The 14,032-nt window shown below is 49.5% G+C and overlaps 3 protein-coding genes across 3 annotated transcripts; all 3 read left to right on the plus strand.

Moving 5' to 3' along the window:
• Positions 1–236: 236 nt before the first annotated feature.
• On the plus strand, positions 237–912 carry BDZ99DRAFT_459529 (uncharacterized protein). Its single transcript, XM_033719185.1, has one exon. The coding sequence runs from the start codon at positions 391–393 to the stop codon at positions 691–693; it is 303 nt and encodes a 100-aa protein (XP_033580742.1). The 5' UTR covers positions 237–390; the 3' UTR covers positions 694–912.
• A 278-nt stretch (positions 913–1,190) lies between these two features.
• Positions 1,191–3,471, plus strand: BDZ99DRAFT_409841 (uncharacterized protein). The gene is made up of 3 exons (XM_033716559.1): positions 1,191–1,613; positions 1,662–2,228; positions 2,283–3,471. The coding sequence occupies exons 1-3, from the start codon at positions 1,303–1,305 to the stop codon at positions 3,049–3,051; spliced, it is 1,647 nt and encodes a 548-aa protein (XP_033580743.1). The 5' UTR covers positions 1,191–1,302; the 3' UTR covers positions 3,052–3,471.
• Positions 3,472–4,020: 549 nt separating this feature from the next.
• BDZ99DRAFT_337807 (putative N-acyl homoserine lactonase AttM) lies at positions 4,021–5,639 on the plus strand (the record flags this gene model as incomplete). The annotated part of the gene is made up of 3 exons (XM_033714324.1): positions 4,021–4,076; positions 4,169–4,465; positions 5,036–5,639. Coding segments are annotated over 3 exons (957 nt in total), but the record flags the coding sequence as incomplete, so codon positions are not given.
• Positions 5,640–14,032: the final 8,393 nt, after the last annotated feature.

The following is a 14,032-nucleotide window of genomic DNA, read 5'->3' on the forward strand; positions in this document are numbered from 1 at the left end:
AACCGCGGTGCTAATTCTCCCATTTCAGTTCGTGCTATTGTGATGAATAACGGCGTACTATTGTCCGAATAGCTAGGTCTTCTCCTTGTTACTTTCTCAATTTAGATCGATCTATTGGTCGATAGCTGTTGCTTGATTAAGCAGCTTTACGTCACGTGATATATTAAACCGAAGTCACCCTTATTCGAGATACACGTTTATTCTAAAAACCATCGCGAGTTTGATCATGAAACTGCGCATGGTAGAGTCTCCATATTTAAGGATGATGTCTAAGCAAGATGAAGGATGAGCTAACCGTACAAATTCACCACGCAGCGCACGAAAGCCCTCTCTCACCAATCGAGATTTCTATTCCAACCAGAACTAGGACGGCATAACTTCCCATAACAAATGGATATCGATGAGGACTTCTTTCCTGACTGTGTCAAGCTTCTCTGGGGTCTGACTCTCATTGCTATCGGCCTTGCCCTTGCTGTGTTTTACGAGACGCGTTGGCCTGAGTATCCCTATGCCAACAACAAAACTACTAGACGGGAGCGAGACGGGAGCGGAACGAGGACTGAGAGGGGACGGGTAAGAGAAATCAACGGCACGATGCTTCAATGCTCAAATCTTTATGGAAAACCCGGCGAGAGAAGGAGCGGAACATGCTTGCTGTTGCAGAGGCTAGCATTGCGTTGGGCGACTGTCTGAGCTATGGGACATCAAGGTCAGAGGTTACGTCCATCTACACAAGTTGCTTTCTTGATCATTTCCTCAGGATGGTAGTCGCATGAAAGCTTATTATCTCCGTCGTTGGGGAAGCTTATGCGACAAAGATGCGCACAGGAAAGTCAAGGTACCGAATAATTTTTATCGGTCATTTGTTTGCACAGCGGGGTATGAGCCCTATAGCTCAAGGTTATCGGTATGCCGAAGTTATGAGTTGGAGAGAGTCAATAGAGTAGATGAAAAAAAATCTTTTGGAACGACAGGTAAGATCTTAGGGTATCTGAAGAAGAGTGACATCCACGCGACCTAACTGCACCTAGTGACCAGGTGATTGGGCAAAGGTAGATAGTCGGGACCTAAATTTTGTATGGGTTTCTGCAAGGGGCCAATATACGGCATACGAATCGCACGTGACCGTACTGGGGACTTGCATGAGACTCCAGCTTGGAGGCCGAGGTATTGAACATCGCGCAGGGCATCCCCGTTCAACGACCAGCGCACGACAACACCCGATGTATTCTCCTGTGTCCCCTGGCCTCCTCTACGCTTCTTCGACGCCTTCCATGTCAACTGTGCCAGGGCGATGCAACAATGTCGCAAGCCAGCTCATCCTCGTCGTCGAGTAGGCCCGACAAGATCGACCCCGTACTCCGCAATGCGCTCCGCTACACCGTGAGCGCAAAGGAATACCGACTGCTTCATCAGTACTTGATATCTCGTGCGCCTGCGGTGCGGAAGAGAACGCCCCCTCCGCCCAGATATGATGCCATCGTAAAGACCTCGGACGACTACAATGCGGCGGCTATCCGCGCTTCATTACGCCTTGGAGTGTCGACATTTGCGGCTTTGAAAGCATGGGAGTTCATTACGACCAAGGTCCTTGCGCGTGGGAAAGCGTTGCCGTAGGTAGTCCCTTTGAGACGTGCCGAGTGACGGCTAATGAATGGTAGACCAAAGGGAAAGACGGCATTCTGGAAGTCAACAAACATTCGACTACCATGCTCCCTTTCTCTTATCCTCCTCTTCCACAGGCTCCTATTTCGATTCTTCACGCGCCTCCGTGAAAGCCTGCTCACAGACGAGGCAAAACCATTCCGCAAGCGCAATCCGCGCGTCTCGAAATCCCTCACATCTCGCCTTGCCCCCGCCATTGGAGCCAGTATGGCTGGTTTCTTCCTTGCTGTGTACCCCGCGGATCAACTACGAGTTACAATCGCAATCTATGCTTTTACACGAGCACTAGAATTCCTATATAACCGCCTGGAAGATCGTGGATATTTTGAAAATAAGCCTTGGTGGTTCGGGTCATGGTTACTGATGCCCGTGGCAAGTGGCCAGCTTCTGCATGCATTCGTCTTTGATAGAGACTGCTTTCCGGAGTCCTATGGCAAGTTCATACTGGGCAACTCTCCAGAGTATATCCAGAAAAGGCCAGCTGGTTACTCGAAACACATGAAGTGGCCTGATAGGTACGAGATCGTGGATAGTCTTGCTAAAGTATCCCGATTGAAGTGGCCGTATGTATCTCTCCCTCTTAGGCTGATTGAGGCTTTCCAGCTAACTCATCATAGAGTATTTACTTCCCCTATTCTCTTCCCGGAAACACAGACTCTACCAATTACCCTGCGAAACATCTCGCCAATTACTTCTCCTGCACATCCGGCCATCAAGTCTCTCTCGTGTGCTCTTCTTCACCCTAACGACCCGTCCTGCCTCCGAACTTACGTATCTTATTACATCCGTGCCTTTCCGACTGTGGCTCGTTTCTTCACTATAATTTTCACGGCACTGAGCGTCACTCGCTACAAAGCCTTCCTTGACTCGCCAATCTCCGCACTCAACCGCCTAGCGAAATCCATTCTCCGTATGAGTTTGTTCATTACTGGTGCGATTGGTACTAGCTGGGGTAGCATATGTCTATTCCAAAACATCCTCCCGCGAGCCTTCTTACCCACTCAGCGCTGGTTCCTTGGTGGTTTCCTAGGAGGGCTCTGGGCGTTCTTGGAACGAAAGTCTGGCCGCAGTAACTTCATGTACTCAGCCCGCCTTAGCATCGATTCTCTATGGAAAGTAGGGGTCAAGCACGGGTGGTGGAGAGGAATCAAGAATGGGGACGTGCTACTCGTCGTCATGAGCTTGGCGTTGATCAACACGGTCTATGAGGTCGACCCAAAAGCAGTCAACGGGGGCGTAGTGAGGAAAGGGCTAGGTATGTTAAGAGGCGAAGGGTGGGTCGATCGAGCAGTTGGAATAAAAGAGAAGAAGCTAGTAGAAAGGGAGCAGAAGACTGAAGGAGTTGAGGTCTTACAGGGAGAGATGGAAGAGAATACACAGGAGTGATCTACGTCGCGGTCACATTTGGGACTTCTTGCTAATAGGCGTCGCTACAAGGAGCATGATGTAGAACATGCGCGATTGAGCGACTGGCTGGTTTCTGTAAGTTTCTTACTGCGCATGTTCGAGGTTCATGTTGATACGATTTGATGTAAGGTTAACTCATTGGTGCTTTAGCACCCTTTTATGATAATCGATGTTCGTCGTCATGCAGGCATCTTTTGGATGTATGGTATATATGTCTAATGTATTGCTCTTAATGGAGTGAGCTTCCATTACAAGCATGCCAGGCCCAGTCAAGTTGTCCTCCTATCTATGATCGCGTTCGGCTTGAATAACTTTTAAGGCATGAAGTGTTCGTGCTTACGTAATCATTCACATGTTTGTATATACGCAAACGCGATCCTTCGTCATTGAATAGGCCACAGAATAAATCCGGATACTTGTTGTAGTCTCAAGAGCGGAAAGCCTTATGTCTGAGGGGTGACATGGCTGGCCTAATTGCTGTGCTATCGGCATAAGCTTGTGATCGCAACACGTAATATCTTATGCAGGTGGAATTCCACAACAGTCTGCCCGAGAGCGTTATTGGCACGAGTCTGTGGCCGTAACACGTAAGATTCTATCGAGGTGGAAGTCCACCAGAGTTTGCCGGAGAAAAAATCATCTCCACAGTGGAACTCCGCAGCCCTGCCCTGCTCGTTTGACTCCGGGTATGTTAGGGGCTAACAATGTGCACATGGATGATAGACACATTAGAAATCAACCTAGAGCAAATTAGTATAAGTATGAAGAGGATTCTTGTCGTAGAAATGGTTGCCTATCAACTAAGTCAAATAGACACAGAGGGAAGCGTATGAACAAAATTCAGCATCAACAAAAGCACAATTCCTACATCCCTTACATTCTTCGTAGACCTTTACCACTGCCCTCATCATGTCGTCCCACGGTTGCCTAGCTACGCCAAAGCCAGCTCCTAATCTTCAGACCCCGTCTTCGTCAAGCACAGTCAAGGTTTCGGTGATAGATACGTACGTTTCATCTCTATCAAAGGCACCGTTTTACTCTTCTCATATTTGCTATTATGAGTAAAAAAACTAAATTTCCAACCCGCTATGTACAGAAACACCCGAATATCACTACCCTTCGGCCTCTTCTTGACCCCCGTGTTCAAGGGCAAAGACAGACTCTCCGCTCCCTCCTACTCGACCTTGATCGAGCATCCATCCGGGCGCAAGCTTCTATTCGATCTAGGCGTTCGAAAAGACTGGGAAAATCTAGCACCTTTCATTCTCGCAATGAACCAACAGATAGGAGCAACGATCGCAGCCGGGAAGAACGTATCCGACGTCTTGTCCGAGAACGGGATCAACCCATCAGAGATCGAATCTGTCATCTGGAGCCACTGGCACTGGGACCAGTAAGCAAACTCTTTTTAGCACACAGTATTAGGCCACAGGTCTGTGCGCATCGATCCGTCGCTGCTTGGGGTACTCCTATAGGTGCTCAGAATCCGGGCGCATTGTCAAGGTCAATGCAGTAGAAATTAGGCTGCCTCTTGGCCGATCGGCTCTCTGCCAGCTGAGCCACTCTTCACAGTAGTATCAAGTGAGCAAGAGGAGTGTCTGATCAGCGGGATATTGGAGACTCGATTTAAAGGCTAAGGCATTGAATATTACGCTGCCTCTTGCCTGGCCGGTCACGTCCTATGTGAGCTACTCCTCACAGTAGTATTTAGTGAGCAAGTGTGCAGTTGTGCAGACCTAGATCCGTGGTCACGAGCTGAAAGTCAATGCAGGGGGAATCAGGCTGCCTTTTGACCGACCGGCGACTCGTTGGCTAGGCCACTCCTCACAGTGGTATCGAGTGAGCAAGATTGAACCCCAAGCAGTGGTAAATACGTGTGTCCAGACTTACGGCCTACTACTATAGCATAACATACTCGGCTTCGAATTCAAAAGACTCCACTTACTAACATTTCTTCAAACAGCATCGGCGACATAACCACATTCCCCTCAACAACCTCCCTCCTCGTCGGCCCCGGCCTCACATCATCTCCCATTATGCCCGGCTACCCCTCCAACCCCGAGTCACCCATCCGCGAAACCGACTACACCGGCCGCACCATGGCCGAAGTCCCCTTCGACACTCCCCTCAAAATCGGCCCATTCGCAGCCTACGACTTCTTCGGCGACGGCTCCTTCTACCTCCTGTCCAGCCCCGGCCACGCCATCGGCCACATGTGCGCCCTCGCCCGCACCACGTCCTCCTCTTTCGTCCTCCTCGGCGGCGATTGCTGCCACGAACCGGGCGAGTTCCGCCCAACGCCCTACCTCCCGCTCCCGGAATCTTTCCAACCCTCGCCCCTCACGCCGCACGAACCGCACAGCGTGTGCCCCGGTTCGCTCTTCCAAGCACTACATCCGAGCAAATCGGCCACGGAGCCGTTCTTCGATGTGTTAGAGGGCGTGCATGAGGACTTGAAGCTGACACGAGAGAGTATCCGCGGCCTGGAGGCTTTTGACGCTAGCGACGATATATTAGTCGTTATTGCGCACGACGACACGCTTGCGGGCATTATGGACGTCTTTCCGAAGGCCCTCAATGAGTGGAAGAGCGGGTCGGTTAAGGTGGATGGTCGGTGGAGGTTTTTGGGAAGTTTGAAGGAGGCTGTTGAGGAGAGCGCGAAGCAGGAGGTTTAAGAGGTGGTTTGCACGGCGGCAATGAGGAGTGGGAACTAGTCAAGCGCATGTATGATGTGTATATGGTAGCTATGAATCTTGGCTCTAATATATGCATTCTGAAATTTGACATCGCCTTCTTGAGAGTTCTAAATGCGCCAGGGGGGTCTGCCGGTGATATCGAGGGCCGCAGAGCTCTTGAGCAGGAGGGGCTGGTTTGAGCGGCCGGATCAGCTCATCGGTGTGTGGAGTCCAGTTTGCAACGTCTCTCAAAATGGAGTCTCGAATTGGCTCAGAACGGGATGTCTTCGTCAGGCGGTTGCGATTTGGCTTCTCGATCCTGCAGTTTTGAGGACGGTGATGATGCTTTGAGGGAATCTTCGACCTCTTAGAGGAGCTTTGCAGAGCAGATGTAAAAGTGGTCTAATTTGGAGGCTTTGAGGGAGAAGTGTTGCGTGGAGGGCTGGTTTCGGTGGCTTGGTCAATGATATCTAGATTGGTCTCACAAAACGAGAGCTTAGTCGGCTGGAAAGTTGCCTATGGATTGAACTGAGGCAGGGCCTCCTGACGGCGCGGTGCAGCGGTCAAACGTTCTGCTTCTTAGATCACATAATGGGTTGCTCGGGTTCGTCGACAGCGACTCGGTCGCAATTTGCCAGGGTACTTCCGCGCTTCTTTCCAGACTGTCCACTTCTTGAGGCCCTCCTCAACCTCGCGGAACATATCCTTCTTCTCTTTGGCCAATTTACGCTCTGCCGCCTCATGGTTCACGAGGAAGGCGAGGAATTGGTACCTCCCTTCTTTCTTGCCGACATCGCATTGGATTCGCGCGTCCTCCGTCAAGATCGTAACTCCTCTATGGCCCATGCTGGGGCGCCCTCGGTGGAGGATCTGGACTGTCTCCAGCAAACAACCCTTGTGCTAATTAGCAATGATGTGGTATAGTGTATGGGATCACTTACTTGAAATGCGATGCGTTTGTGCTCGCCGGTTCCAGACATCGCAGTTGGCCAGCCAAATGCTTTCAGAATTTTCGTCAGGGCTGGTAGTATGAGGCAACTTCGACTGCCGTTGAGTTCGTTCACGATCGAGCGGAGGAAGGGCTGATTCGGGACGCTTCGTCATGTTAGGTGGACTAGGAAGCTCGTCTCGGGGGTCTGTATCCCAATTGCAAATAACGGAATCGGAATCGGAAAACATCTTGATTCGGTTTGGAGACGGTGCTGATGGTTTAAAGGGCTTCAGAGAGTTACGTTCGTCACAGATCAGAATGTCAGAGATAGTACGTCAAGAATGAGGATGAGAAGATTGAAGGAAGCTATAGAGGTAAGTGGAAGACTTATGGGCAATCGTGTCTTTTATAAAACTGTTGGAGACTGTGCCGGGGACTCTATTGTTGAGGCTTTATTGTCGAGGTATTGTTTCACTGAGTTGAATACCAAGGCTGGAGTCGCCGTGTGGTGAAACTAAGTTTGAGTTGGGGATTTCACTTCACCTCTGGCCTACGACACATCGCGCACACTCAAGAATACGACGCGACACTGAGAATTCTCGAAACACATCTGCCAGTTCGACGTCCTGACACCTCATATCTAATACTTTAAAGCGAGAACCTACCGAATATCGAGACATCGCAGTATCCCAGGTGCGCTCCGTCACTCAAGGACTTCGATGATGATGAGCATCATCAAACGTTTCGACTTGATAGGACTCTTCTAGGGGAGCGCTACTCGTACACGCCCTTTTCGCTAGACGTTTGCCCCCTTTTCACTACACGTACACCCCCACTTTCGTCCAATCTCCTAATTGGCTGGAGCGGCCGGGCCGACTCCTCGGAGCTTCCTTTCGTGCATTTTCTTGGAAGTGAATTTGAGCGCATGCAGCGATGCAGGCGGCGATGCAGGCGGGCCAGGCTTGATGGAAAGAAGCCTCCATAAGGTGAGGTTTTGATAGTTTTAGCGTAGGCACGGCAGGTAGAATGTACGTCCTCTCATATAGCATCACGTACAGCCTCATGTACGGCCTTACATAAGACTATATATATGGCTACACAAATTGGAAAAGATGCGCCGTAAAACGGAGAGGCTATATAGCCGTGCCGCATTATGTATAGCCTTACGTCCAAGCTTACGTACGGCCTCACGTATAACATCACGTGTAGAGAGAAATAAGAGTGAATTCCTGGAGGAAGCTCCGCGCTGCTCTGAGCCAATCAAAAGGTGGTGAAGTGACGGGGAGAGGAGCGTATGTGTAGTGAAAAGGGGTTGTACGAGTAGCGCTCCCCTTCTTCTAGAACTAATTAGCTTAGACGAACAAGAGTTAGAATCTGAAGAAGAGAGCACGCTATTCTCCAAGGAGGTTTATATTGGGAGATTCCCCCTGAAACGGCCAATTCAACATAGACTAGAATAAACAAAGCAACTCACTTCACCTCCGCCACATAATGAGCCTATCCAGCCTTTTCGCAAGCCCTTATGCTATTGTAGTAGTATCTCACATGCTTTCTGATACGCCGCCCCCAATGCCCTTAGCAACCGTGAATCTATGCTGATGAAGGTTGGCGGCATCCATTCCAAATCCCACCCAGATCTTTAGCGAGCAAGCATGGATGTTCAGCAGTTGCAAGACAATCCGAGTTGTTTCTATCGCCAGAGTTGTTGAGGAGATGCCACCGAAAATGTCGATAGCATAGTTAGGCATCTTTAGTATATCGAGCAAGGGTTTCTCGCAAGTAGTACTTCCTGGTCGTCATATCTCTAGCTATAGTCGATGCCCGTGCTAGGTTTTCCCTGTGAAGTGGGGATTGGGGAAGTGACTGCTTTGCTCTAAAACGTTTTTTAGCATTACGAGGAAACTCAATTGAATGGAGAGACATACATACCGCTTGGTTTATTATTGCCTTCATCGCCAGCGGCTTCGGCTTCTCTTTCGCCCGAAGTTTCAATACTCCTTGGGGTTTCGGCGAAGCGCTCTGGGCTGAGATGGATGCGTCCTTGCGAGCCTGATGTGGCAAGAGCTTTGGGCCTTCGGTATGTGGTGACATTCTAGCCTGGAGCCGCCTGTCACGGCGATGGAGTAGAGCTCTGAGAAGACTGAATGCTGAACCTGTCTGGGACAAGTCAAAAGCAATATCACTCTCGTGGAGATTATGCGATCGAAACTCTCCGTCCCTGGGGTAGTCCTGGACCATGGCATCGTCCGTCCTACTGCCAAACACATACTCTTCTTCCCACATTCCGCGAAGCAGAACGACTGAGGAGTATGCCGGAGGTCCATCATTCCGTACTACACTATAGTCTAGACGCAGTATCGTAGTTGACCGGAGACCGCGTTGCTGTAAGAAATTAGTTCGAGCTGCGTCATCCTAACACACAGTTGTCAGGTGACATACCTTGAATTTCAAGACCCCGTCCCTGCGAAAGTTTATATCAGCGCCTAGACAGAATGGCTTGGTAAAGTTGATGACCGCATCGGACAATGCCCCTCTACGGATGTCTTGTCTCGCCTCTAGGAAATAGGGATTCGAGAAATCTTCTGATTCCAACTGATCTAGCAGAGCTTCATCAGATAGCCGTGGCGGGCGCAAGGTGCCGGTAGGAGAAGATAGAGTGTTTTTCAAGATCGCGAGGTAGGACACGAAGGACTGTAGTCCCGTCGTGTCACGAAGATCGAAGACACGCCGATCGTCGGTAGTTAGCACGGAGACGAGGCCCCTCGCCTTTTCTGCATCTCCATCCTCCTAGGGAGTTAGGCTCTGAACAAAAGATGCGAAGTTGTGGTGCGGGATTGGTTTTTGTAAGGCAAGCCTGACAACGTCGCGAAACGGGTCATTCTGGGACTAATTAGTGAAAGATCAGAATGTGGAACATCAGTACTTACGCGGAACTTCACATAATTGCTCCATTCACCGTCGCATGACCATTCAAGTTCGAGCTCCTCCAGGCATGACATGACTGCGCGGAATGTGTTTCCTTCACTAATGGCTTCTTGCACAAACTTTGCGGACCGCGATCTACTCAGGTTGAAATTGATGTGAACTCTGATTTCTATGGGTGTCTAGCTCGTTGTTTATATACTAGGGGAAGGAGGGGGGCCAGCCCCGGGGGCATAACGTGGTATCTCTTCCTGACGCGTTACTTGATTCATCCTGTTTCCTGATACAGTACTGATACCGTGCTGCAGCACTGCTGTTGCACTACCTGTTACTTCCTCCTGTATCAGCATGCTATCCTGATACGTTACTGCATATGAGTTGCTGACCCTAGGTTGTAGTGCTGCAACCCGAGTGATCTGGGATGGCTTGAACATACGTCGACCAAGAACTCATCAGTTGTTGTGCAACAACTCATCTTGAAGAGTGTGTGGGGTGCAAGTGAGGCGTTGTCGAAAGTCGGGAGTTGGCAGAGATAGGTCGTCGCTTATATACGTGGAATTGCCTTACCCGTCCTGCGGTAGTGAACGTTGTAGTGAGTGTATGCCCGTGCACGTGAGGGTCTGAGGGAAAATGATCGCAGTCAGTAAGGACGGGTTTTTTGAAGCTTTCATGGTTGCATTCCACCACTACAACTTCTTTTACTCTAAGAACCTAGGGCTACTTCTTAAGAGTATAAGAAAGCAGCTCCTAGGCTCTTGGAGTAAAAGAAGAAAGTGAGCCTAACTGACGGAGTACGTATTCTTAGCCAGCTAGCCTACGGAGCATGGTACGGTTAGCTCGGCTACCTTGATATAGAACGGTTCCTATACTTAGCCCTCACAGTTCTACGGTACGGCTACGTAAGCCTCCACACACACGGAGTATATATACGGCGTACGTAGCCTAGATAGATGCTGATCCAATACATCACTTACCTCATTCAATGCATTGTTTCTCCTCCATCCCCATCCTCACTAACCGGTTCTAAAATAGAACTCTCTTGTTTCAAGGGGGTTAGTAAACACACCCCCCCTTTTTGGTAGACACACACCCCTTTTTTGGTAAACCCACACCCTCCCCCTCGTCCGATCTTCTAATTGGTTGGAGCGGCGCGGAGCTTTATCCGGAGCTCTATTTTCACGTGTACCTACACGTGTTATTCTTTCCAATTCACTTACACGTATATAAGGCCGTACATGATGCGGTACATAATGCGGCACAGCTATATAGCCTTTCCAATTTGTATAGCCATGTAAGCAGCCTGTCTAATATATATAGCTATATATACAGCTGCATAAATCAGACAGGCTGCTCCGTAGAACAGAGAGGCTATATAGCCGTGCCGCATTATATACGGCCTCATATACGTACAGAAGAGATACACGTGTGAATAGACATAAGGGTGAATGCCCGGAGCTTCCTCCGAGCCCTCCGAGCCCTCCAAGGTAATAGGAAGGCGGTGAAACGACAGGGGAGAGGGGGTGTGGGTTTACCAAAACAGGGGTGTGTGTCTACCAAATAGGGGGTGTTTGTTTACTAACCCCCCATTTAATTGCATCAACAATTGTGATATAACTGCTGGGTAATACCCTTTGTTCGTCCACTGAAGAAAATGAGCCTGTTGAATTCTAAACTGCTCCGACTAAACACGCTATTTGAGCTCAGACGCTCTACAGAAAAAAATTGGGGGTTGCAGGGAGGGGGGAGGGTGCTGAGTTATGCAACCGCCACAAAATTCACTGTCGAGCGTCTGAGGATAAGTGGTCGCGACGACGCGTGATATCAAAAGCCGTACATGATGTTGATTTGCAGGCCGTAGCATCTGAACATTGGTAGGACGCGACATTATGTACATGAAAGCACCCTGTTTGCTACCGGCAGTGATCCACACTCCTCTTGCACAACAGGGCCGGTCATTCACTGATTTTCAGGAAATTTCTGCTAACATGACTTCCCAAATTCTTCTTGTGGAGGCACAGGCTCCTCCACGCCTGCTACACCATCGGCTCAACCATGCCGTCGTTCAAGCTCCTCGGCGAGCACCGACGACAGCCTGACGCAACTAATCCGATGGAAGCACGCGGTAAATCGGGGTCAGATTGGGCCTTGCCGGAGCTACAATGGTTATGGGTAAAGCTTTTCGTCGAGAGGGATGAATGGCATGCAGATACCGAGAGCCTCGTCCTCCAGGCAATATGGGACACCATAGCTGGTTGGTTAATCGATCATTGGAATATCGTGATAACCATCAAGAAAGGCGATGATTCCCTCCCAGGCAAGAGAGGAAAACTCTTTGAACAGATGTCAGTGTTGCATCGAGGTCCGGACAATCTCTTTTCATATGGACCTGCCGACAGCTCACCACTGAGTGGATCTCCTAATACAAGCCCATCGAAAACACCTTCAACATACATAGCAACTACCGCTGAAGGTGTGCCATCAAGTCCTACCGCTAATGCTTCGCAAGAGTCTACCAGACTGTCGAACTCATCAAGCGACGACTCCGATTCTACCTATCAACCTTCGGAAAGCTACTATGACTCGGACGAAGATCCGCAGAAAGACAATCTGGAGATATACGTGGATCACATGGTAGATGCGTTCTTCGATATGATCAAATCGGCGTGTCAGGAACATAGTCAAAATAAGTACGCTGTTGAATGGAACGTTCGCCGAACTATTCTCTGGGGTACAAGAACCTGCGGGACGATCTCCGATGTGGGCCTACAGATCATGAACAAAAACAGATTCCTAGTCTCAGAGGTAAGTCACAGATATCGGGTACACTCGTTCGCCGCTGCATGAGGGGCCTCGTAGCTTCTTCAGCATTCCGAAAGAAGGATAAGTTTGGTATTTTGACAACTAGTAAGCTCGCGAGGCTGCCCCAGACAGCGTCAGCAAGGTATATGGAGACGTCATAACGGTACTCACAAGACAAATGGAACAAACGTTTGAGGAACGGGCGAAGTAAGGAGAGAAATCTTGCGCAGCAAGTCAGTCATATCCTTGGAGTAGCAATCGAATACCGGAATCGACGCCCCAAACAGCCACGGGGCGCTGCGGATAATACTCAACCGCTGCCTATGGTAAGTAATGTATATTTTCGACTTCTACAGTACTGGGCCATTAGTCTAAGCACACAGATACCACTGCTTGAGTGCCACTTTTGAAAGCTGGTTGCCACTATCAGGAGCAGCCCCATTGCCGAGAAATCTGTTAGTCAAGAGGCAGCTCAAGTTCCGCTGTGTAAAACTTGGCATGGCACCTACGTTCTGGATACCCCATGGGGACACTCCCAGTAGTGGCAACCGAGTGTGCATAGACTTATGGCATGTTATTGTAATAAGAGCATGCTGCATTGAGTCGCTTTCTTAGTTCTAACAGTTTCAGATCTACATTTTAGTTTGCCACCACTTAACAGCACGGCTCAAATGGTGTCAAGTCGAACTTGACTACCTTGACTGGCTGCAAGGGCGCGCTGAGGACGACGAACACCCCCCTAGACCACTCGAAGTATACCAAAGTCGCCCATACGACCTTCGAAAGTCGCAGGATGCCACCCTTGCGCAGCGAATCATCTCAGTCTCAAACAAGAAGTGGGAGCCAAAGGAATAGAGAGGCCAACCTGGGTAACAAGGTCGGAGGCGCGTCACAAGCTCAGCCATGTGGAATGTTAGCCGACAATATTGCTTCGATTATCTTTTGCAAATCGGACAGGGTATGAGAGGATATACAGTACTGGGTCATAAGTCAGGGCACACGGACATCTCACTGCTCGGACTCGACTCTTGCTCGCTTGACAGCACTGTGAGGAGTACTGTAGCTAACAGATACCCGGGTGGTTAGAGGGTAGTCCAACTCCTAATGCATTAACATTTCTATTGTTCTCCGAGTTTATAAAACTATTATCGATAAATGAATGCATTCAGGTTCCTCTCTTGCTGTCCAGGTGCCACTGTAAGGAGTATCCCAGCTAGCGTATCCTCGGCCAGTCAAACGGTACATGAATTTCCCCTGCGTGGAGTTTCACATCGTGTCTAGAGTTCAAAAGCCTGTCGGGATGCCCCAAGTAGATGTAAGGAGTGCACAAACTCGTGTTAGAGTACTAGAGGACACTAAGAGACAAATCATCTCACCTTAGATCTCTCCGAGTTTACTTACGACAGCCGTCATAAACTAAAAGAGCACCCGGAGATAACCAGACGTAGAAAGCATCACGTACCTCTAATACCAATCTTCACACTTCCATTAAGCATGGATGTTTCATTTCAAGTTCAACTTTGTGACACACTGGCCCAAACCTTATGAAACTGGCCTCTGATAAAACGGATGAGTACGCGAACATCGCTCTACTTAGGCCTCAATCTTGCTCGCACGACACCACTGTCGGGAG

Source organism: Mytilinidion resinicola, assembly GCF_010093595.1.
Source record: "Mytilinidion resinicola strain CBS 304.34 unplaced genomic scaffold BDZ99scaffold_4, whole genome shotgun sequence".
NCBI lineage: Eukaryota > Fungi > Ascomycota > Dothideomycetes > Mytilinidiales > Mytilinidiaceae > Mytilinidion > Mytilinidion resinicola.